General features: G+C 44.8%; 1 protein-coding gene across 1 annotated transcript in view; it reads left to right on the top strand.

Annotated features, from left to right (window-relative positions):
* Positions 1-23817: 23817 nt before the first annotated feature.
* Positions 23818-24193, top strand: part of LOC138369199 (uncharacterized) — a 65354-nt gene continuing 64978 nt past the window's right edge. Inside the window, exon 1 of the mRNA XM_069332137.1 lies at positions 23818-23860. Coding sequence (XP_069188238.1) covers positions 23818-23860 — 43 coding nt within the window. The remainder of the gene's footprint in view (positions 23861-24193) is intronic.

Raw genomic sequence — 24193 nt, 5'->3', positions numbered from 1 at the left:
GAGAGAGAGAGAGAGAGAGAGAGAGAGAGAGAGAGAGAGAGAGAGAGAGAGAGTGAGTGAGTGAGTGACTGAATACTCACCTAATTGTGCTTGCGGGGGTTGAGCTTTGGCTCTTTGGTCCCGCCTCTCAACCGTCAATCAACTGGTGTACAGATTTCTGAGCCTACTGGGCTCTATCATATCTACATTTGAAACTGTGTATGGAGTCAGCCTCCACCACATCACTGCCTAGTGCATTCCATTTATTAACTACTTTGACACTGAAAAAATTCTTTCTAACGTCTCTGTGGCTCATCAGGGTATTAAGTTTCCACCTGTGTCCCCTTGTTCGTGTCCCACCCGTGCTGAAGAGTTTGTCTTCCACCCTGTCAATTCCCCTGAGAATTTTGTAGGTGGTTATCATGTCTTCCCTTACTCTTCTGTCTTCCAGGGACATGAGGTTCAGCTCCTTTAGCCTTTCCTCGTAGCTCATTCCTCTCAGTTCCGGGACGAGCCTGGTGGCATACCGCTGAATCTTCTCTAACTTTGTCTTGTGTTTAACTAAGTATGGACTCCAGGCTGGCGCTGCATACTCCAGGATTGGGTCTGACAGTGAGTGTCAGGTCTGGTCTGATCTGATTGGTCTGAGTGAGCGAATGAGTGAGTGTGTGTGTGTGTGTCTGTGTGAGTGTGTGTGTGTGTGTTTGTGTGTGTGTCTGTGTGTGTGTGTGTGTGAGTGTGTGTATGTGTGGGTGTGTACTCACCTAGTTGTACTCACCTAGTTGTGTTTGCGGGGGTTGAGCTCTGGCTCTTTGGTCCCGCCTCTCAACCGTCAATCAACAGGTGTACAGATTCCTGAGCCTATCGGGCTCTGTCATATCTACACTTGAAACTGTGTATGGAGTGAGCCTCCACCACATCACCCCCTAATGCATTCCATTTGTCAACCACTCTGACACTAAAAAAGTTCTTTCTAATATCTCTGTGGCTCATTTGGGCACTCAGTTTCCACCTGTGTCCCCTTGTGCGTGTTCCCCTTGTGTTAAATAGACTGTCTTTATCTACCCTATCAATCCCCTTCAGAATCTTGAATGTGGTGATCATGTCCCCCCTAACTCTTCTGTCTTCCAGCGAAGTGAGGTTTAATTCCCGTAGTCTCTCCTCGTAGCTCATACCTCTCAGCTCGGGTACTAGTCTGGTGGCAAACCTTTGAACCTTTTCCAGTTTAGTCTTATCCTTGACTAGATATGGACTCCATGCTGGGGCTGCATACTCCAGGATTGGCCTGACATATGTGGTATACAAAGTTCTGAATGATTCTTTACACAAGTTTCTGAATGCCGTTCGTATGTTGGCCAGCCTGGCATATGCCGCTGATGTTATCCGCTTGATATGTGCTGCAGGAGACAGGTCTGGCGTGATATCAACCCCTAAGTCTTTTTCCTTCTCTGACTCCTGAAGAATTTCCTCTCCCAGATGATACCTTGTATCTGGCCTCCTGCTCCCTACACCTATCTTCATTACATTACATTTGGTTGGGTTAAACTCTAACAACCATTTGTTCGACCATTCCTTCAGCTTGTCTAGGTCTTCTTGAAGCCTCAAACAGTCCTCTTCTGTTTTAATCCTTCTCATAATTTTAGCATCGTAATTTTAGCATGTGTGTGTGTGTGTGTGTGTGTGTGTGTGTGTGTGTGTGTGTGTGTGTGTGTGTGTGTGTGTGTGTGTGTGTGTGTGTGAGTGTGTGTGCGTGCGTGTGTGTGTGTGTGTGTGTGTGTGTGTGTGTGTGTGTGCGTGTGTGTGTGTGTGTGTGTGTGTGTGTGTGTGTGTGTGTGTGCGTGTGTGTGTGTGTGTGTGCGTGCGTGTGTGTGTGTGGGGAGGTGCTACCAGCTCTCAATAACGTCCCCAACAACGGTGAATAAAATACCCAACAATGCCCAATAAACTTCTGGGCCAACACACAATACATCACCCGCCAAAAACACATGCATGTATCCAGCTGATTTTTTTTAGCTATCAAAAGCTGTATTTTTTTGTATACAAGTTTATTTGACTTTGAAAGAGTAAATCAAACTTATTTAAAGTAAATTGCTAAACACGTTTTCTATAAAAATTTATCGTAAAGGTATTACTTAGCTAAACTAAACATGTCTGAAAAGTTGAAAATGTCAACATCAGTCCAACTCTCCAGTGTGTCGACGGCTCGTTCACTGGCAGGTCGTTATTGTCAGTCTGTATTGTCAGTCAGTGCCAGTCAGCGCACTAACCACCACTAACTAAGTGGTGGTTAGTGCGCTTCTAGTGCCGATAACTTACGTTTAAATCTAGTAACTTTGCATATCGTGGAACAAAAGTTTATTATTATTTTTGTTTAGTGATCTCTGTGTATAGGAATTAGTGAAATTTACCAATGGGGCGTCGGCCGAGGTCGTAGAGGTCATGGCTGCGACCTGGAGGTCACCGCGACCTGTCTTTTAACGGTAAGTAATGCGGTAATTAGTGCTGTATCCGTCACTGCGGTCACTGCGGGCGGTAAGTTACAGAAATAGCTTCCAGGTGAACTTAAGTTGCCGCGGCAAAAGTGGTCTCTCTCTCTCTCTCTCAAGCTTACTAAGACTGACAGCATTATGGGAGTGGGGGGGGGGGGCATTAAGACTGACACCATTGTGTGGGGGGGGGGAGGGCGGTAAGACTGACACCATGGAGGGAACTGCTATATGTCTCATTCACTCCAACACCCGTCCTGGCGGCGCCCAACTGCGTTTGAGTTACGGTCTTGAAAGAACGCCCTAACTCGGCCTACCAATTTGTGGTTCTCTTTCTTACCGGCGTTCTTACGTTTCTTATAGTCACCCCCTCCCCCCCTCCCCTCCCCCACAGACGCCCCCGCCCTAAAAAAAAAGAAACTCCTAACTGTAATGGCCTTAACCCTTATAACAGGGTTCAAACACAGGTTTAGCATAACAAAATGTATAGCAAAGTTTGAAACTCCTCTTCCCCCCCAATCACACGCTTCTTTCCCCCCCCCCAATCACACGCTTCTTCCCCCCAATCACACGCCCCTTCCCCCAATCATACACCTCTTCCCCTTAATCCCACGTCCCTCCCCCAATCACACGCCCCTTCCCCTCAATCGCACGCCCCTTCCTCCAATCACTCGCCCCTCCTCAATCACACGCCCCTCCCCCAATCACATGCCCCTCCCCAATCACACACCCCTCCCCCAATCACTCACCCCTCCCCTCAATCACCTCCCTCCCCCCAATCACCCCCCCTCCCCCCAATCACCCCCCTCCCCCAATCACCTCCCTCCCCCCAATCACCCCCCTCCCCCCAATCCCACGCCCCTCCCCCAATCACACTCCCCCATCCCCCCTCCCCCACAAACGCACACCCGCACCCATAGAGGAAAAAAAAATCCTTTGAGGTTGAGGGTCGAAACTCTGGTCTCGTTAGGTCTTGGACGCGTAAACTCTGTGACGAATTGGAAACATAATGGCTGTTCCCTCTCCCTTCGGAGCCACACAAAAATAATGAGAGGGGAGCGGAGGGGAGAGGGGGAAAGAGGGGGGGGGAGAGAAGGGGGTACAGCTGGAACTGTGTGGATCAGACGGAACGGCGAGCCCCCCCCCCCTAGTTTGGGGGGCCTCGTTATACCGTCTGGCGCTCGCGGTGTCTTAACTGAGGGTAACCGCAAGTTAAATTGTAAACCCATTTTTAATTTAACTTGGGGGGCGGGGGAAACGTTCCTATTCTTGATTTTGTACGCGTGTGAGTTTGCGTGCGTGCGTGCGTGTGTGCCCCTCTCCCTCCCTCCCTTCTCACGTAAACCCCGCAATTTACTCCCGTGCACTCACCTCCTCCTCCAGCACCCAAAATGCTCACCCACCCCAAACTACCCCTTCACTCCCACCCTGAAACTACCTGCCCCCACACCCACCGCCGACACCCACCCACGTCCCTCACACCCAGCCAACACCCCCCCCCCCCAACCACACACACAATCTCAATCCCTCCCACAACCTCCCACAACCTTCCCCTCTCCCCCCCCCCCACCTCCCCTCCACACCCCCCCCTCTCTCTCCACACCTCACCCCCCCCTCTCCCTCCACACCTCATTCCTCCTTGAACAGTATATTCAAGAACGTGTTTATAATTAATCTAAAATTGTAGAGCGTATAACTAACAGGCTGATATATTTACTGTTGACAAATACTGTATTGCAATTACCATACATACTGGCTTCCGCAACATGCTAGTATTAACTAGCGCTGATGCGCAACATGCTAGTATTAACTAGCGCTGATGCGCAACATGCTAGTATTAACTAGCGCTGATGCGCAACATGCTAGTATTAACTAGCGCTGATGCGCAACATGCTAGTATTAACTAGCGCTGATGCGCAACATGCTAGTATTAACTAGCGCTGATGCGCAACATGCTAGTATTAACTAGCGCTGATGCGCAACATGCTAGTATTAACTAGCGCTGATGCGCAACATGCTAGTATTAACTAGCGCTGATGCGCAACATGCTAGTATTAACTAGCGCTGATGCGCAACATGCTAGTATTAACTAGCGCTGATGCGCAACATGCTAGTATTAACTAGCGCTGATGCGCAACATGCTAGTATTAACTAGCGCTGATGCGCAACATGCTAGTATTAACTAGCGCTGATGCGCAACATGCTAGTATTAACTAGCGCTGATGCGCAACATGCTAGTATTAACTAGCGCTGATGCGCAACATGCTAGTATTAACTAGCGCTGATGCGCAACATGCTAGTATTAACTAGCGCTGATGCGCAACATGCTAGTATTAACTAGCGCTGATGCGCAACATGCTAGTATTAACTAGCGCTGATGCGCAACATGCTAGTATTAACTAGCGCTGATGCGCAACATGCTAGTATTAACTAGCGCTGATGCGCAACATGCTAGTATTAACTAGCGCTGATGCGCAACATGCTAGTATTAACTAGCGCTGATGCGCAACATGCTAGTATTAACTAGCGCTGATGCGCAACATGCTAGTATTAACTAGCGCTGATGCGCAACATGCTAGTATTAACTAGCGCTGATGTGCTGATGCGCAACATGCTAGCGCTGATGCGCAACATGCTAGCGCTGATGGAGGTAAGTCTTGATGTATCGCTTATGATAAGACTTGGTTTGCTCAGTATTTCCTGTGGCGTAACATTCTGAGGCGCGTAGCGGTTATCTTATATTGAGATGATTTCGGGGCTTAGCGTCCCCGCGGCCCGGTCCTCGATCAGGCCTCCTTTTTGTTATATACAACCCCCCCCCCACCGGAAGCATCCCGCAGCAGCTGTCTAACTCACAGGTACCTAATTTACCTTTAAGGTGAACAGGTGCATCAGGGTGAAAGAAACTGTCTATTTGTTTCCGCCTCCGCCGGGGGATCGAACCCGGAACTTTAGAAATGCGAACTAGTGGGGCAATGGGCCAGCCATGCAGAGGCTTAGGACCCGCGCAGGAATGTCCCTCAAAAAAAAAACGAACCCCGAGCGCTGCCCACTCAGCCATCAGGCCCCCTGGGTAGTGTCTCGACTTAGAAGTGGGCGTTTTGGGGGGGGGGGGGAGGGGGTGATATTTTGGCTAGGTGAGTGAGCGTCAGTTATGGCTTGACCTTGATGTTTTAAGGTGGGGGGCGCATGCGCGGTGGAGGATAGAGGAAGAATTTTGTGTGATATCGAAGGTAAACATTCCATCCCCTGACTGTGCCTTCTAGTTGTAGCTCCCGGCCTTGCAGGGGGGTAGTTAGCAGCATTTAGGCTCAGGTAGTTTGTGGTGGTCTTGCAGAGCAGGGAGGCCTTGACGTGTGTGAGACAGAGTACTGTATTGGTCGGCTGCTGAGAGAGATAGGCAGTGAAAAGCGTGCTTAATACCTCGGAAGACACGGGAATGCCGGCTAATGGCAGTTCATGTGGTGGAGGCCGAATCCGTACAGTTTCAAATGTAGATATGATAGAGCCCAATAGGCTCGGAAACCTGCACGCCAGTTGGTTGAGAGGCGGGACCAAAGAGCCGAGACTCAGTCTCAGCAAACACAATTAAGCGAGTACACAACGTAACTAGAACATTGTAGTTACGTTGTGTGAGGGACAGGGAGCTCTTCCTTCCCTTCCTCCACCCATCCCACATACATTCCTGTCCTTCTGTCCCTTCCATATGCTGTATAGTCATCATGGCTTAGCATTATATTCTCCTTTTAGCTTCATAGCTGTCCTCTTATACATGTACTCGCGCGATAGATCATTCTTCCACCAAATAAACAAGTACTATGATGACTTGAGGGTAGTTAGTGACTCGTATTAGACACGATATTAAACCATCACTTGTTGTATACACGAACTGATGCTCTGATCGTTGTGGCTGTGGTGGTTGGGACGTTGTTAGGGTATGAACACATTAATATTCTGTAGATGCTATCTCGTAGCGTGCTTATATATATATATATATATATATATATATATATATATATATATATATATATATATATATATATATATATATACTTTGAAAAATACGTTTACTTTGAAAAAATTAGAGTGCTCAGAGCAGGCTACTTTAATGGCCTGGATATATATATAATATATATATCCTTCTAAACCTCCTAAACATTCCCTCGTCCTCCCTGCCATCCCCTTATTCTCCCCACATTTAACCCCTCCCCTCTCCCCTCGTTCTCCCCACCATCTCCCACTCCCATCCCCTCATCCTCCCCACTATTCCCCTCTCCCTCGTCCAATGTATTCCCAAATGATCTGATGTTCCTATCAGAAAATTGGGAACATCAAATGATCTGATGTTCCCATCACTGAAATATGAGAAAAATAATTAAAAAAAAAACTAAATGGAAAAAATGGAAAAAATACAAAAATAAACTATACTCACGAAATGAACGGTATGGTAAACAACACAGCTCAGTTCCAACGCAATGTCGACCAAAATAAATAAATGAAAATGAAAATAAATCAAAATCTATGACAATTAAATTTATCAATGAAATCGGAAACATTGAAATGGAATCGTAACATATTTAGTATAGCGTGTGTTGCTCTTACATGCAACAGGTACCGCTGTTTAAAACAAAAACATGTTTTTACCTGTCACAGGTGTGTGTGGCATCTATATAGTAGGTATATAAAAACATGCACGTTTTCGAATGGAACGTTGTGTCAAAATTTCAAAGCAATCGGTGAAGAATTTTCGGAGATTAGCGATTTTGAACAAACGAACATTTGCATTTTATTTATATAGATTATAATCATTCTAAGGTGTCTTGAAATTGTGAAATTCTAAGGACTCGGCTAGCAACCTATAGTCTGTAATCACCATCGATTTTGATGATTAGACAAAGTTTGGTGAGGTTAGCCCCAAACGTCTGGCCCTCAAGCTTTTACAAAGAGCCATTTCCTGATGGGGAGAGCCTGAATATTATACAACAGACGGTTAGAAAGATGGGATCGAAGAGCCAAAGCTCGATCCTGCAGGGACAAATAGGGGTGTGTTTACGCACATTTTTTTTTTTGCGATACCTTTAACTGGGTTAAACAAAATACATATTGTGATGATTATTTAAACACGTACAAATGTGCTTGACGCATTAAATGATCCCAATACGTGTACGTGGAACAAGTACTGACGCAGCGTCCATACACACACACACACACACCTATGTAGACACCGTCTACACAGTGATCAGCATACCCTGAGGTCTGCCAACCTACACTGCTAGGTAGAAAAAGAGTACAAATACTCGACACAATTCTTTAAGTAAGCCACATAATCTACAAAACGAAACATTTTGGAAGCGCCCCACAGAAAGCCCCTCACTTGCGAATTGCAAACGAACGCATCACTCAAGCGTTCGTTTTATTGTTTCGTTGTAGTAGCACTGGTATTCTACACAAGTTTTGTAGCAAGTTATGTAGAATAGATTAGATTATGTAGATTAGAAGGAAGTTTCTTAGCGTAAATATTATGTTTACGACATCTTAGCTGCATCACTTAAGAACCCATCCCTACTCTTGTGTGGCAGTGCACAAAAGAAGGTTGTTTTCGCATATTCATACATTAAAACATTGATTGTAACCGTGATATACATGTGCTTCAGCCTACAGTTTAGACCTATTGTCTTGTGAATGACCCTCTGTCCTGCATGACGGTGAATACCAGCATTATCTTCACTGAAATCCTCAGATTAGGCAAAATTGTAATTAATTTTGTCAATAAAGATGTTAATAATAATAATACGATATCATGGTGCTCTCTGGCGGTAGAGAAGATGGTATGAAGAGAACGTAACGTCACTACACATCGTACGATGACCTCTTGGTCCGCGTGGCTCCTAAACTAAGGACAATATTAGGAGACGTTGTGAATTGGCTATTATATCCTTACAGGTGCTTTTGTTTCACTGTAGTGTCTCTTGTGTCACTGTAGTGTCTCTTGTGTCACTGTAGTGTCTCTTGTGTCACTGTAGTGTCTTTTGTGTCACTGTAGTGTCTCTTGTGTCACTGTAGTGTCTTTTGTGTTACTGTAGTGTCTCTTGTGTCACTGTAGTGTCTCTTGTGTCACTGTAGTGTCTCTTGTGTCACTGTAGTGTCTTTTGTGTCACTGAAGTGTCTCTTGTGTCACTGTAGTGTCTCTTGTGTCACTGTAGTGTCTCTTGTGTCACTGTAGTGTCTCTTGTGTCACTGTAGTGGTTTTTGTGTCACTGTAGTGTCTCTTGTGTCACTGTAGTGTCTATTGTTTCACTGTAGTGTCTCTTGTGTCACTGTAGTGTCTTATGTGCCATTGTAGGGGCTGCTATATCAACACAAGGGCTATTATATATCCTCATGTACTTTTGCAACAAAGGTTTAAATTTGTTAACCACTAAAACTAATCATATTGCATGCACCAGCCAGTACCAGAAGTTATTATAGGCTGCCTCTGAGCGAGTTCGTTCGTAATTCAATTTCATTCATGTTTAAACAGAGAACGGTTTCCCCCTGGACGATTCGTAACCCCCATTCGCAAGCTAGGCTCACATCCGATGTCCAGGCGAGGCCCAAGAGCGTTTACGCAGGTTTGTACATAATATAACAAAATGTTTTGCGTATTATTAGGGTTTCCTTCCCCCCTTGGGGGCCACTACGGGCTCACCATAGCCCGTGCTACTTGGAACGTTTTGTTCCTAGTAGCTTAATCTTGAACAACAACAACCCTTGGGGGTTCCCAAAGGTATTGTTCTTTGACCCACATCTCTTAAAATAACCAGAGACCTCGGTGTAATACCCACTGGCTTTCTGCGAGGCCCGTCTCGCTAAGACATCGTTTTGGCCTGTGTTTGGAGATGCTGCTCTTAATCCTGCGATGTTCTCAGTCAGGGCTTTTCTTGGCGCCTTGTCTTGTTTTAATTTAGTTATTAAGGACTTCCTTAACATACGTCCTCCCTCAAATACGAGCAGATCACTCTCTCTCCCTCTCTCTCTCTCTCTCTCTCTCTCTCTCTCTCTCTCTCTCTCTCTCTCTCTCTCTCTCTCTCTCTCTCTCTCTCTCTCTCTCTCTCTCTCTTCAAGAACCTTGAAGAGGCACGGCAGAAGAGGCAGAAGAGGCAGAGAGAAGAGGCAGAAGAGGCAGAGAGAAGAGGCAGAAGAGGCAGAAGAACCTTCGGTAACACACAGAAGCTTCCGTCAGTTGCCTATATTTGACTGTAATTTTCTTGTATCTTCACCGTTTTATCACTGTACTCTAGACTATTGTATTATTGTGGAGGTAAATATACTTTTTTTTAGATTCGTTAAACGTTTTGTAGGCTACTTTCTTATTAACCCTGATTCTCCCCCTCTACAACAACACCCTGATTCTCCCCCTCTACAACAACACCCTGATTCTCCCCCTCTACAACAACACCCTGATTCTCCCCCTCTACAACAACACCCTGATTCTCCCCCTCTACAACAACACCCTGATTCTCCCCCTCTACAACAACACCCTGATTCTCCCCCTCTACAACAACACCCTGATTCTCCCCCTCTACAACAACACCCTGATTCTCCCCCTCTAAAACAACACCCTGATTCTCCCCCTCTAAAACAACACCCTGATTCTCCCCCTCTACAACAACACCCTGATTCTCCCCCTCTACAACAACACCCTGATTCTCCCCCTCTACAACAACACCCTGATTCTCCCCCTCTACAACAACACCCTGATTCTCCCCCTCTACAACAACACCCTGATTCTCCCCCTCTACAACAACACCCTGATTCTCCCCCTCTACAACAACACCCTGATTCTTCCCCTCTACAACAACACCCTGATTCTGCCCCTCTACAACAACACCCTGATTCTCCCCCTCTACAACAACACCCTGATTCTCCCCCTCTACAACAACAACACCCCTGATTCTCCCCCTCTACAACAACACCCTGATTCTCCCCCTCTACAACAACAACACCCTGATTCTCCCCCTCTACAACAACAACACCCTGATTCTCCCCCTCTACAACAACAACACCCTGATTCTCCCCCCTCTACAACAACAACACCCTGATTCTCCCCCCTCTACAACAACAACACCCTGATTCTCCCCCTCTACAACAACAACACCCTGATTCTCCCCCTCTACAACAACAACACCCTGATTCTCCCCCTCTACAACAACAACACCCTGATTCTCCCCCTCTACAACAACACCCTGATTCTCCCCCTCTACAACAACAACACCCTGATTCTCCCCCTCTACAACAACACCCTGATTCTCCCCCTCTACAACAACACCCTGATTCTCCCCCTCTACAACAACACCCTGATTCTCCCCCTCTACAACAACACCCTGATTCTCCTCCTCTACAACAACACCCTGATTCTCCCCCTCTACAACAACACCTGATTCTCCCCCTCTACAACAACACCCTGATTCTCCCCCTCTACAACAACACCCTGATTCTCCCCCTCTACAACAACACCCTCTACAACAACACCCTGATTCTCCCCCTCTACAACAACACCCTGATTCTCCCCCTCTACAACAACACCCTGATTCTCCCTCTCTACAACAACACCCTGATTCTCCCCCTCTACAACAACACCCTGATTCTCCCCCTCTACAACAACACCCTGATTCTCCCCCTCTACAACAACACCCTCTACAACAACACCCTGATTCTCCCCCTCTACAACAACACCCTGATTCTCCCCCTCTACAACAACAACACCCTGATTCTCCCCCTCTACAACAACACCCTGATTCTCCCCCTCTACAACAACAACACCCTGATTCTCCCCCTCTACAACAACACCATACTCTGGAAACCATGATTCCCTCCCCTGTGCCTCAGGCCCCGGGGGGGGAGGGGGGGAGGATAGGGTCACATGAACGACATCTATTTTGGTGTGTAGGTCGTCTGGCTGGCGGCAGTTCCCTCCCACTAGCGACCAAGGTCAACAACTGTGGTATCTTTGCTGCAACTGCGGGGGCAGGGGGGGGCAGCGGCCCCCCCTGACCGCGGGAAGGAGGAGGGGGGTTGGGGTGGGAATAGAGGGAGAGATTGAGGGGGGGGGGTGGAATAGAGGACGATACGATGTGTGTGTGTGTGTGTGTGTGTGTGTGTGTGTGTGTGTGTGTGTGTGTGTGTGTGTGTGTGTGTATAATTACCTAAAGTGTAGTTACAGGATGAGAGCTACGCTCGTGGTGTCCCGTCTTCCCAGCACTCTTTGTCATATAACGCTTTGAAACTACTGACGGTTTTGGCCTCTACAAACGGTTTGGACGGTTTTGTGTGAGTGCGTGCGTGGCTGGAGGATATTGGACAGAGGGGGGATTTCTGACGTTTAGAAAAGGGAATACGATATGGGATTATGCTGAAGTACGTCAAAATTGTAGACGGTACTACACACACATACACACACACACACACATACACACACATACACACACACACACACACACACACACACACACACACACACACACACACATATATATAAATACAAACGGAAAGCGACCAACCCAGACAGATGCAGACTCAATTTCCGCAAAAGGCAATTCCCAGTCTTAAATTTAGTTTAATGTTTATATTTCCAGATATTGATGTTAGCTCTTCACTGAGCGGCGGATAGTTATACTTGGTTACGAATAGTTGGCTTAGTGAACAAACTTGTTCAGACTTTCTTGCTCTTGCGTCAATGCGTTTTATACAAATTTGTATTGCACACGAACTCGTCTAGTTTTACGCACAGGTGTTAAGCTTCGGTTATTGGGCTCTGCCCTTCAGCTGTAATCGTCCGGTTGTCCCTAGTTAGTTGTAATCACCTGGTTTTATCTGTGAGGGATGAGAATTGGCTCCTGCGTCCCGCCTCTCAGCTCTGTGTATGGAGTCTGCCTCCACCACTTCCTAGTCTGACCATATTTGTTCATTATCCTGACACTGAAGCAATTCTTCGACACCGTGACTCATTGAGCATTTCCACCTGCGTCCCCTTGTTTGTCTTCCATGCCAAATACTCCACTCATTCCTGTGTGGCTCGTTGCTTTTGTTTGCCACTCCTACACTTATAGGGGAAAAACTAATTTTGTTTGTATCTCTGAATTGTGTACTCGACTAGTTGTGCTTGCGGAGGTTGACCTTCGGCTCTTTGATCCCGCCTCTCAACTGTCAATCGACTTGTGCACAGACTCGTTTGTGTGTGTGCGTGTGTGTGTACTCACCTATTTGTTCTCACTTATTTGTGTCTGCAGAATCGAGCATTGACTCTTGGATCCCGCCTTTCTAGCCATCGGTTCTTTACAGCAATGACTCCTGTCCCATTTCCCTATAATAATAATAATAATTTTATTTAGGTAAGGTACATACATAAAGAGATTTTACAAAGTTTGTTGGCTTTATAGATAGAGCTAGTACATACAATGCCTAAAGCCACTATTACGCAAAGCGTTTCGGGCACTATCATACCTAGTTTTAAAATTATGAATAGAGTTTGTTTCCACAACCTGCTCCTAAAGTGCATTCCATTTTTCCACTACTCTCACGCAAAAAAAAAAAAAAAAAAAAAACTTTCTAACATCTGTGAGTATCCAGCTTCCACGAGTATTTTATATGTTCCTTTCATATCCCCCCTTTCCCTTCTTCTTTCAAATGTCTAAAGGTTCAATTCCTTCAGGCGTTCTTCATATCCTATCCCTCGTAACTCTGGGACGAGCCTCGTCGTAAATTTCTGAACCTTTTCTAGTTTCCTTATGTGTTTCTTTAGGTGGGGACTCCATGATGGGGCGGCATACTCTAAGACTGGTCTCACGTAGACAGTGTAAAGCGCCCTAAATGCCTCCTTACTTAGGGTCCTGAATGATGTTCTAACTTTTGCCTGCTGTCGGTATCCTATTCATATGGTCCTCGGACGTTAGATTAGGTGTTACGTCCACTCCCAGGTCTCTTTCTCGAATCGTCACAGGTAGGCAGTTCCCCTTCATTGTGTACTGTCCCTTTGGTGTCCTGTCACCTAAATGCCATTTCCATAACTACATTTGCTCGTGTTAAACTCCAGTAGCCATTTATCTGACCATCTCTGCAACCTGTTCAAATCCTCTTGGAGGATCCAATAATCCTCATCTGTCACAACTCTTCTAATTAATTTTGCGTCATCTGCGAACATTGACATGTAGGACTCCTGTAAACACGTCATTAACATATATTAGAAATGTAATTGGTCCCAGCACCGATCCTTGAGGTACTCCACTAGTTACTGTTCGCCAGTCCGACTTCTCGCCCCTTTCCGTTACTCTCTGGCTCCTTCATGTTAGGTAGTTCCTTACCCCTGCTAGGGCGTTTCCGCTAACTCAGTGTGTGTGAGCGCGCACGCGCACGTGCAAATAGGCAAAAGAGTATGCTGGAACTGTATCTGGAACTCTACATTCTAACCCAAATATTTGATTTAACATTTTATGAATTGGAATCTCTTAAATATCTCCGTTTCTTCAGAAAACATTAAAACATTTATCACACAAGACTGAATAATTTAATCACTGAATTAAGCAATATTTACTATCACAAACACTATCTTCCAGATACAACTCACATCAGTATAATACCCAATCAGTTCTCACCCACCGTATCTTACACCGTAAGAACACTCTTACGATAGTGATGCAGTAATACGTATCATACTTTATCTTCCTTTAGGATCTCACCTTCCAAACCTATACGTATACGCATATCTTAACAGTTAACTTTTAAGTAGCCTGTTAACGATATGTTTGTTATATAAGAATACCTTACTGCGTCTTGTGGTTAATGCCAGGTACGCATCTGCTCTGCTTTCTTCTGGTTGAAGGTTATGACCAGGTACGCATCTGCTCTGCGTCTCACAGTTAAAGGTTAATGGCCTTGTCCTGCGTCCCTTGGTTAAAGGTTATTGTGTACATCCAGCCCAGCCACCCGTTTTGGTAGGACTTCTAGTAACGGTGAGGACCATAGTATATAAACACACGGACAACGAAATTACACACTACAAATCGACACTATTGAGTTAGACAAAGAGGAAATTTATTTTTTGAATTGTGCTGCTTTGATAATCTAACCTAATCTAACCTAACCTAACTTTCCTAGGTCTAATACACGATATCTGAGGCCTAATATAGTACATGTATGTGTGTTTGTGCAGTATACTAGGTCTAGGAATATTTAAGTTGGTTATTTAGCTTCATTTATTTTAAAAGAATTCCTTACTAGTCAGTATACTACTATCTAAAAGCTAAGTATTTACGAATTCGTGACTATCGACGACCGTCACAATAGGTACAAGGTAAACAGGAGGATGGGTTGGTGTATATGTATCCCCTGCGACTCTTGGCTAGTGGTCGTGGTGTATTAGTGTCTTGCGTATATGCGTCATTGCATGTATACTGCTGCGTATACATGTAGATGATTACTGAAACATTTTGAGAACTGTTTTTCTCTTCAAACTTTTTTTTTCAGTTTTCACCAATAGTGTTTTTATTATAATTATTATTATTATTATTATTATTGTCAAAGGCGTGTGGTTGTAATAGTCATGAAAACTCTATCTTGGTGACGTTAATAGAGATGCTGCAGTGTGTTGACGAGAGGACTGAGGCCACAAGAGACCAGACCACAGCATCACAAGTCAAAACATATAAATAAATACATTTATAAACGCAACAGATGATCGGCTTGGATGGGAAGGAAGTGCGATGTGACAGTTGAAATAAAAGTGTGAGAGAGAGAGAGAGAGAGAGAGAGAGAGAGCCAAGCCAAACAGAGACAAGGGGACGAGCTTACTAGCAATGTGAAGTGTGTGGAGGACAGCCAGCCCTCGTGAGCAACCATGCACGCAGAAAACAAAGCTTTGGAATCAACACTTTCAAGACGTTTCAATAATATATAAAACCAATAATTCTGGCCTCTTAAGTTCTTGACTTCAGAAGGACAAAAATTGTAATAACTCTAATGTGTTTTTTGCAAAGTGGAAGCAGGTATCCACAGAGGCAGAGAGGGAGGTGCTTAGGAAATAACAATACAGGCTAAGTATAGTGCAGGTGGGTGTGTGTGCCGGGGGGGGGGAGGGGGGGGGGGAAGCGAGGAGGTTAACATATCAAGGGGATGGGTTAATCTGGTTCTAAATTCTTACTGGTCGCCGTTTGTTTTAGATTCACTGGGAACAAGAAGTTGCAAGCAGCACGGGCTATGGTGATCCCGTTGTACTCCCCCATCCCCAAATCCTGATTTACTCAAAACATTTCAATACAGACGGATGTCCACCACGTGCCCAAGGTGTAGGGAAGTTGTTGTTTGCTTGTTAGGCTGTTCTTGAGGCTGGTCCTCTCTCCCAGACCGTGTGAGATAGGAAGGTCAGTCAGGTTAACCCACGCTGGTTTAGGCCAGCGACTGGATTGGTGACCCCCCATCTACAGCGCCATGCTCTTGATTTGGTTGATTAGCCATTTCTACAGTGTACTACATCATGTAGTACAGTGTAGAAATGCTGTAGAATTTCTACAAACTACAGTGTTGTAGTTTGTACAAATTCTACAGCATTTCTGTAGTTTGCAAACTACAGCACTGTAGTTTGTACAAACAAAAAACATTTCTACAAACATTTCTACACCTTCTACATCAGGGTTATGTTCGTCTCTATTTGGAAGCATGAAAGCTCTAGATAAATATGCAGATGTTAAGCAGTCACAGACTTGGAATGTTTAACAGTCGTCTCCTTCGATAGCCTTGAGGTTATCTTGGTTCCAAGAGTCACTGTCCTCGTGGCCCAGTCTCTGACCAGGCCTCCTGGTTGGCGGTCTGGTCAACCAGGCTGTTGGACGCCGTGGCTCGCACTCTTGGAGGTCACACTTCTCTCCTTGTATAAACCCGTGATTTTTTTTTTTTTTGCGCAATGACGGGAAGATAGTAACAGAATAGACACCGGGAGATCAGAGCCACACATCCACATCCACCGGAAGATCAGAGCCACACATCCACATCCACCGGAAGATCAGAGCCACACATCCACATCCACCGGGAGATCAGAGCCACACATCCACATCCACCGGAAGATCAGAGCCACACATCCACATCCACCGGGAGATCAGAGCCACACATCCACATCCACCGGAAGATCAGAGCCACGCATCCACATCCACCGGGAGATCAGAGCCACACATCCACATCCACCGGGAGATCAGAGCCACACATCCACATCCACCGGAAGATCAGAGCCACGCATCCACATCCACCGGAAGATCAGAGCCACACATCCACATCCACCGGAAGATCAGAGCCACACATCCACATCCACCGGAAGATCAGAGCCACAGAGCCACATCCACCGGAAGATCAGAGCCACAGAGCCACAGATCAGATGCTCTAGAGTGTGATGTGGTGGCGGCAGACTCTATACCCAGCTTGAAACGAAGATATAACAGAGCCCAATAAATTAAGAAACTTGTACAAAGGTTCATTTGACAGCGGAGAGGTGGGGCCAAAGAGCCGAAGTTCAACCCCCCCAAGCAAGTACAATTAGGGCGGAGGGGTATTGGCTGCTTGCATCGCGGCTTCAGCGAAATCAGGCGTGGGTAAGATCCGAGAATAGAGGAAGACAGAATGCATCATGGAAGATAATGGGATTTCTGGCTTTGCAACTTCCACTGCTTGCATTGTTGCAAGGGTAGAAGGTTTACTCAGAGTATCCGGTATGCAACTTCCGCAACATATCTCCGAGGTGGGGAAGGGGGAAGGGAGGGGTTGCAACGGGTTGCAATCCATCTTGAAATGGGAGAATGATGGTGCATCTGTATTCATCTGGGGGGATGAGAGGATGCTGCAGGAACTGCATACATATGGGGAGGGGGGGGGGGAGGATGCTGTGGCAAGTGCATGCATGTGTGGGGTGGAAGGATGCTGCCTGCAAACATCTCCCCGCAAGCGCTACATTTCACATGTGACAGCGGCGTGTGGTTAGTAAGTTATAGCGGGGCCAATGCTTAACGCTGTCTGCCCGTTGGTCTGTCTTAGTGCCAAGCACCTGGGGAGAGAGCGAGACAGGGAGAGAGCGAGACAGGGAGAGAGCGAGACAGGGAGAGAGCGAGACAGGGAGAGAGCGAGACAGGGAGAGAGCGAGGCAGGGAGAGAGCGAGACAGGGAGAGAGCGAGACAGGGAGAGAGCGAGACAGGGAGAGAGCGAGACAGGGAGAGAGCGAGACAGGGAGAGAGCGAGACAGGGAGAGAGCGAGACAGGGAGAGAGCGAGACAGGGAGAGAGCGAGACAGGGAGAGAGCGAGGCAGGGAGAGAGCGAGACAGGGAGAGAGCGGTACAGGGAGAGAGCGGTACAGGGAGAGAGCGAGACAGGGAGAGAGAACAGGAGTGCATGTTCAAGATAGCAGGCAACAGAGAGAGTAACTAACAGGAATAGTGCGCGTGCGCAACTGGAACAGGATCGAGCCAGAGAGGTGGGGGGAGGTGCGAGAATAAAGAGTACATTAGCCAGCACGCCCACATAGCCATCACAGCCTGGCTGATCCAGTAACACCAGCAGAAACTTAACAAGCTTTCTCTTGAGAGTTTCAGCTATCGAACCAAGGAAGTTAATTGGGTGTGGTGAGTGAGTGGCGTATATAGTTGATGAAGTATGGTGTATGGTGTATGGTGAATGGTGTATGGTGAACGGTGTATGGTAGCGTATACGCTCACTATTCCACCAATTATGATTCCTTGCGTCGTGCAATAGGTTCATGTGTTGGTTTGTTATGTCCGGTGAGCAATAGAGAAAGCTGGAGAAAGGGAAACTGAAAGCCACCGTGAAGAGAAAGTAATAACGGAGAAGAAGGAAAAAGAGATCGAATGAGATAAAGTTAAACAGCGAGACGAACACAAGGATCAATGATAGAGAGGATAAAAAGATGAAAATCCAGTCAACAGAGCGGCAGTGAATTGATGAATTATGGAGACCCATCCACTCTCATTAATGAATAAACATGAGCCCAATCTCAGATTAACTGGGAAAATCTGTATTGTCACTTTCACCAAACGTTACAGATCAAATGTAATTATTTTCCCTGTCGTGACACATCAACACGCAGTACACTTTGGAATACGCACTATTGCAAAAGCGTAGATATCCCATCACAAAGGCAGAAAAACAAAAAAAACAGCAGAGCGATAAAAGCCAAGACAAGTTAAGAACAAGAGTGTGCTACAGTGTGTTTAAACCCCACTTGAAAACTTGGTCGCTGTTACCATGCTCTGGGCATTGGTATTTGATGCCTACTTGGCATCGAATCCTGCCCGAGCCTAAACCTCTACGCTCTTGGCATTTTTACTGAGGCGAAGATCGAACTTGGCTCTATTTATAAAGCGTATGGCGTCGGGTGTGTCGCTGTTGGCTGCCGCAAGAATTTGGACTCTGTTCTTGAAAAGCGATAGCGGCCAGGTGTCTGATTGTCGAGTAGGGACCCGGTGTGTTTGAAGGAACACACGCACACACACACACACACACACACACACACACACACACACACACACACACACACACACACACACACACACACACACACACACACACACACACCCTGGGACCAAAGAACCAAAGCTCAACCCCCGCAAGCACAAATAGGTAAGTACACACACACGCGCGAGCGCGCACACACAAACGTATGCCACCAGTCTAGTTCCAGAACTACGTGTTATAAATTGAGGAAAGGTTGCGTGAATTTTAAGACAGAAGAGTTAGGGGAGACAAGATTACCACATAAAAAGGACACCTGACAGCAGAGCAAGATATCAGAGGGCCAGGAATGAGTTCCTAAGGGTGAGAAGAGAGGCAGAAAGACGGTACGAACATGACATAGCAAATAAAGCAAAGATTCAACCCAAATTGCTGCATAGTCACATCAGAAAGAAAACAGAGGTGAAAGAACAGGTGATAAAACTGAGGATTGGGGCAAACAGGTTCACTACAAATGACAAGGATGTGTGCGAGGAACTCAATAAGAAATTCCAGGAAGAAGTTCAATACTCAGTAAAGCATTTACTCCTGAACAAAGAGAGGGAATATTTAACCAGGCACCACTGGACGAGTTTGAGATTACCATTTGGGAGGTAAGAAGCAGTTCCTTGAGTTTTATATGGCAAAGGCTGTAGGGCCAGATAAAATCTCACCATGGATACTAAAAGAAGGAGCAGAATGTCTGTGCCTACCACGCTCAATGGTGTACAACAAGCCACTAGTAACAGGAGAACAACCAAAAATTTGAAAGAGGGTTAATGTAATCCTGACTTACAAGAAGAGACAGAGACAGGAGGCTCTGGACTACAGGCCAGTGTTCCTAACTTGCATATAAAGGTAAGGTGATGACGAAAATTGTGAGAAATAAAACTAGAATATCTGGAGAGAAAGAATTTTGTAACACATTACCAGCATGGGTTCAGGAATGGGAAATCTTGTCTCACAGGATTAATAGATTTATTTGATCAGGGGGACGAGAATTAGGCAAGAAAGAGAAGGGTAGGCAGACTGCATGTTCTTGGATTGCCATAAAGCCTTTGACACAGTTCCCCCACAGCACACTAGTGCAGAAGATGGAGATGCAGGTAGGAATAAAACGGAAGGTACTTCAATGGATATGGGAGTACCTAAGCAACAGAAGACAGCGAGTCACTGTGAGGGGTAAGGTCTCAGAGTGCAAGATGTTACTAGTGGAGTCCCACAGGGTTCAGTCTTTGGACCTATCATGTTACTGATATATGTAAACGATCTCCAAGAGGAAATAGACTCATTTCTCTCAAGGTTTGCTGATGATACGAAAATTATGAGATTATGAGGAAGATTAAAACCGAGGAAGATATCAAGAGGGTCTAAGGTGACCTAGACAAACTGAAGGAATGCTCCAACAAATGGCTATTAAAGTTCAACTAAAGTAAATCTAAAGTAATGAAGCAAGGTGGAGGGCCAGACATAAGGTACTGAATGGTAGACGAAGTCTTCCACGAAAACTGACAATAAAAGATCTAGGAGTTGATATCACACCGAATCCATCTTTTGAAGCTCACATCAAAAGGATATCATCAACAGCGTATGCGAGGCTTGCCAATATCAGAACTTTCTTAAGAAACTTGTGTAAGGGATCATTTAGAAGTTTGTATATTACGCATGTCAGACCATTCCTGGAGTATGCGGCTCCAGCATACCTTGTCAAGCATAAGAACCTGGAGGAGGTTCAAAGGTATACTACTACTACTTCCAGAACTAAGAGGTATGAGTTACGAGGAAAGACTGTGAATTGCGCAGCACGTCGCTAGAAAACAGGAGAGTTCAAGGAGATATGATTATCACATACAAAATTCTCAGAGGAATTGACAAAGGTAAACAAAGACATTGCCTAACACGATTAGAACTCGTACAAGGAGAAGACTGAGTACCCAAATGAGTCCGAGACATTAGAAATAATTATTTCCGTGTCAGAGTAGCTGATAAATTAAATGCATTAGAAAGTGATGTGGTGGAGGCTGACTCCATACACAATTTCAAATGTATCTATGATATAGCCGGATGGGCTTAGGAACTTGTACACCAGTTGATTAACAGTTGAGAGGCGGGACCAAATAACCGAAGCTTAACCCCCGCAAGCACAATTAAGTATACTCACACAGGCACCAATGATATGAACGCTGCTTCAAACACGTGCAAAGAAACTGCAGAACGGCACCTATTATCTGTCTCGAAATGACGTCGAAAACCTGTAGATGGTCTAAGGTCACAGGTGTTGGTTTAACGACTGTATCTTCAGGAAACGTTTGCTGGTTTAGTTTAATGATGGAGGGTTTTAACGTTAAGTGAACGAAACTTTGGTGACATTGACTCTGCTCGTTTGATGGTGTGATTCACTGTGAATATTTGCAGTGCGAAGGTCGTTTGAGGTGTGTGAAGCACTAGAAGGGTAATCTGCTAAGCTGGACACTAGCAAACCTTTATATATGGGCGGTGACGTCATCTCGGCACGAATGCTGGAGTTGTAGACGAAAAGCTGGCAAGATAGGCAAGATATGATGCTTTGTCTGGCGTCAGGTGAACTAGCAGGTGGACTGTCTCTCGTGGCAGGTAGGGGGGGGGGACGGGGGGGGGGGAAGGTGTGTCTAGACAATACATTTTGGCACGAATTGTTGTTGTTCTTGTTGATGTTGAGTTTTGATGTTGGAGCATGCTGGTATGTAGGTGGTGAGGCACAGACAGAATCCACAGCTATGCAGGGGGATAACCGCAACAGGTCAATTGCAATGTTGTCTGACACAGTATAATGTTTGGTTAATGGTTACTCTGTTTTGCTTCTATTGTCATACCCTTTATAATTCGAGCTGTCCAAAACGTGAACTTGTGTGTCCAACAGTCCATATTTTGTACGTTCCATCCGTAGTAGCTATGAATCTATTTTTGTTTGTATCGCTACAACGCCCCAGGTACAGCGAAGATAATAGGCAGGGCATGAAGCGATAGGCCCCACCCCATCCCCCCCATAGGTAAGTACTGATAGGTAAGCACATTAAACAATTCAAAATATCATTTGTAAACAAGCAAAGATGCTCTTAGTGACCACACCTGACTACACCTGTTACTGACGGATCACAAACGATTTGTTCCCCCATTTTTGAGGGGTGGGGGTGGGGGGGGGGAGTAAAGAGGAAGGAGAGGCATAGGTGAAGGGAAGTTTAGAAGTGGGAAATACAGTGATAGTTAGGAAAGCAGGCGGGCTGTCCGCCTTGCTGACACGATGTGTGTGTGTTGGCTGCTAAGCTACGCTTGCTCTCTTGTCAGGGAGCTGTGAGTGTGCGAGAGGTTCTTCACATGTGTTTCACCATATATGGATGTCTATAGATGGATACTGTGTAGCATTCCGATATAAACAATCCAATGCTTCCACACATGTTATGATTGTTCTGTTTAAGGTTATTTTATTTCAATTACATATATATATATATATATATATATATATATATATATATATATATATATATATATATATATATATATATATATGTATATATATATATGTATATATATATATATATATATATATATATATATATATATATATATATATATATATATATATATATATATATACGTATATTAGTATATGTTATATATTAGTATATAATACGTATATTAGTATATTAGTATATGTATATATACGTATAATAATATATGTCCTGTAGACATATATTATTAAATATGACCGAAAAAGTAAGATTACTAATTCTGACACGAATTTTCTCAATGTTTCTTATATATATGTTTTTCTTCTTCTTCTTCTTCACTGTTGATGGTAACTGAAAAATCATGGTAACTGATTTTTTAGCTACCATCAACAGTGAAGAAAAATATAAGAAACATTGAGAAAATTCGTGTTAGAATTATTAATCTTACTTTTTCGGTCATATTTAATAATATATATATACGTATATATATATATATATATATATATATATATATAATATATATATATAATATATATATATATATATATATATATATATATATATATAATATATATATATAATATATATATATATATAAATTAAAAAAAATTATTTTGCCTCGAGGGGCGAGTTTACTGGGCAGCGCTACTCATCTTGTGAGTGGACACACCGCCATAGCAGCATGTACAACACTCCCCAATAGGAAGAAAACCCGCTGGGTTGTTCATCCTGTCACTTGTACCCAGACACAGCTGGGACTTGCTTAACTGTCTCAAGTGAACAGCTCCTCAAACAAGAAGATTAACATCTGCCAACCCTTAAAATCTTACGTTATCTTGCGGGTGCAAAATGGGGAAATCTTTTAGGAACAGTATCAATATTTGACAAATAGTGTTTTCCTAACTCAAACAATGTGGGGTTTATTATTCTACACATACTTCTAATGTCTCTCGGGTGTTCACAGTCTTGTAGATAGTGGTCAAGGCGGTGTCCATCACTCTCACCACAGATTCTGCAACTTCGCTGATCAACTCTTGTTTTCATTCCGTATCTCCATGGATATTTGTATCCAAGACGGATTCTCGCTATTACTGATTCTCTCCCTCGTCCTCCTCCTCTTCGGCCATAATGATTGGGATTGCCAGCTGCAACCATGTTGTACCATCATACAGATTCACTGGTTTGTGCTTCTATCCTCCTTTCCTCAGTTACCTTGTCACGGTGATGTTGCCTGACAATACCTCTAATTTGTAGTAGAGTCTTGGGTATGAAGTATTCAATATGATCTCCTTCAGCGCCTTCAGCAGCTAGCACATCTGCTCGTTCATTCCCACATATTCCAACATGGGAGGGGATCCAGAGAAACTTGATGACTATTCCCTGATTGGTAAGTATTTTCACAGCTCTTTTAATTTCAGCGACTATTGCAAGATTTTCTGCCCGATTTTTACTTTGGCTTTGAAGTGCTGCTTTTGAATCAATGCAAATCACTGCACCATTAGTGTTCCATTCAAGAAACCTTAACGCCATAACAATGGCAGTTAGCTCTGCTTGCGTTGAAGAGGCATAGTTCTCAAAACGCGTTTTTATATAATAATATACAATTTTTTCTATTTTTTTGTTTTTTTTTTGGGGGGGGGGATTTCTGGTCAGTATTTCATCTGGGAATTATGAACGGTGGGGCTGGGTTTTCATCTAGTAAATCGAGGCTCTTGGGCCA

The sequence above is a fragment of the Procambarus clarkii genome, chromosome 27 (genome assembly GCF_040958095.1).
Source record: "Procambarus clarkii isolate CNS0578487 chromosome 27, FALCON_Pclarkii_2.0, whole genome shotgun sequence".
NCBI lineage: Eukaryota > Metazoa > Arthropoda > Malacostraca > Decapoda > Cambaridae > Procambarus > Procambarus clarkii.
The sequence above is the reverse complement of the archived record's forward strand: the minus strand, read 5'-3'. Positions and strand labels throughout refer to the sequence as shown.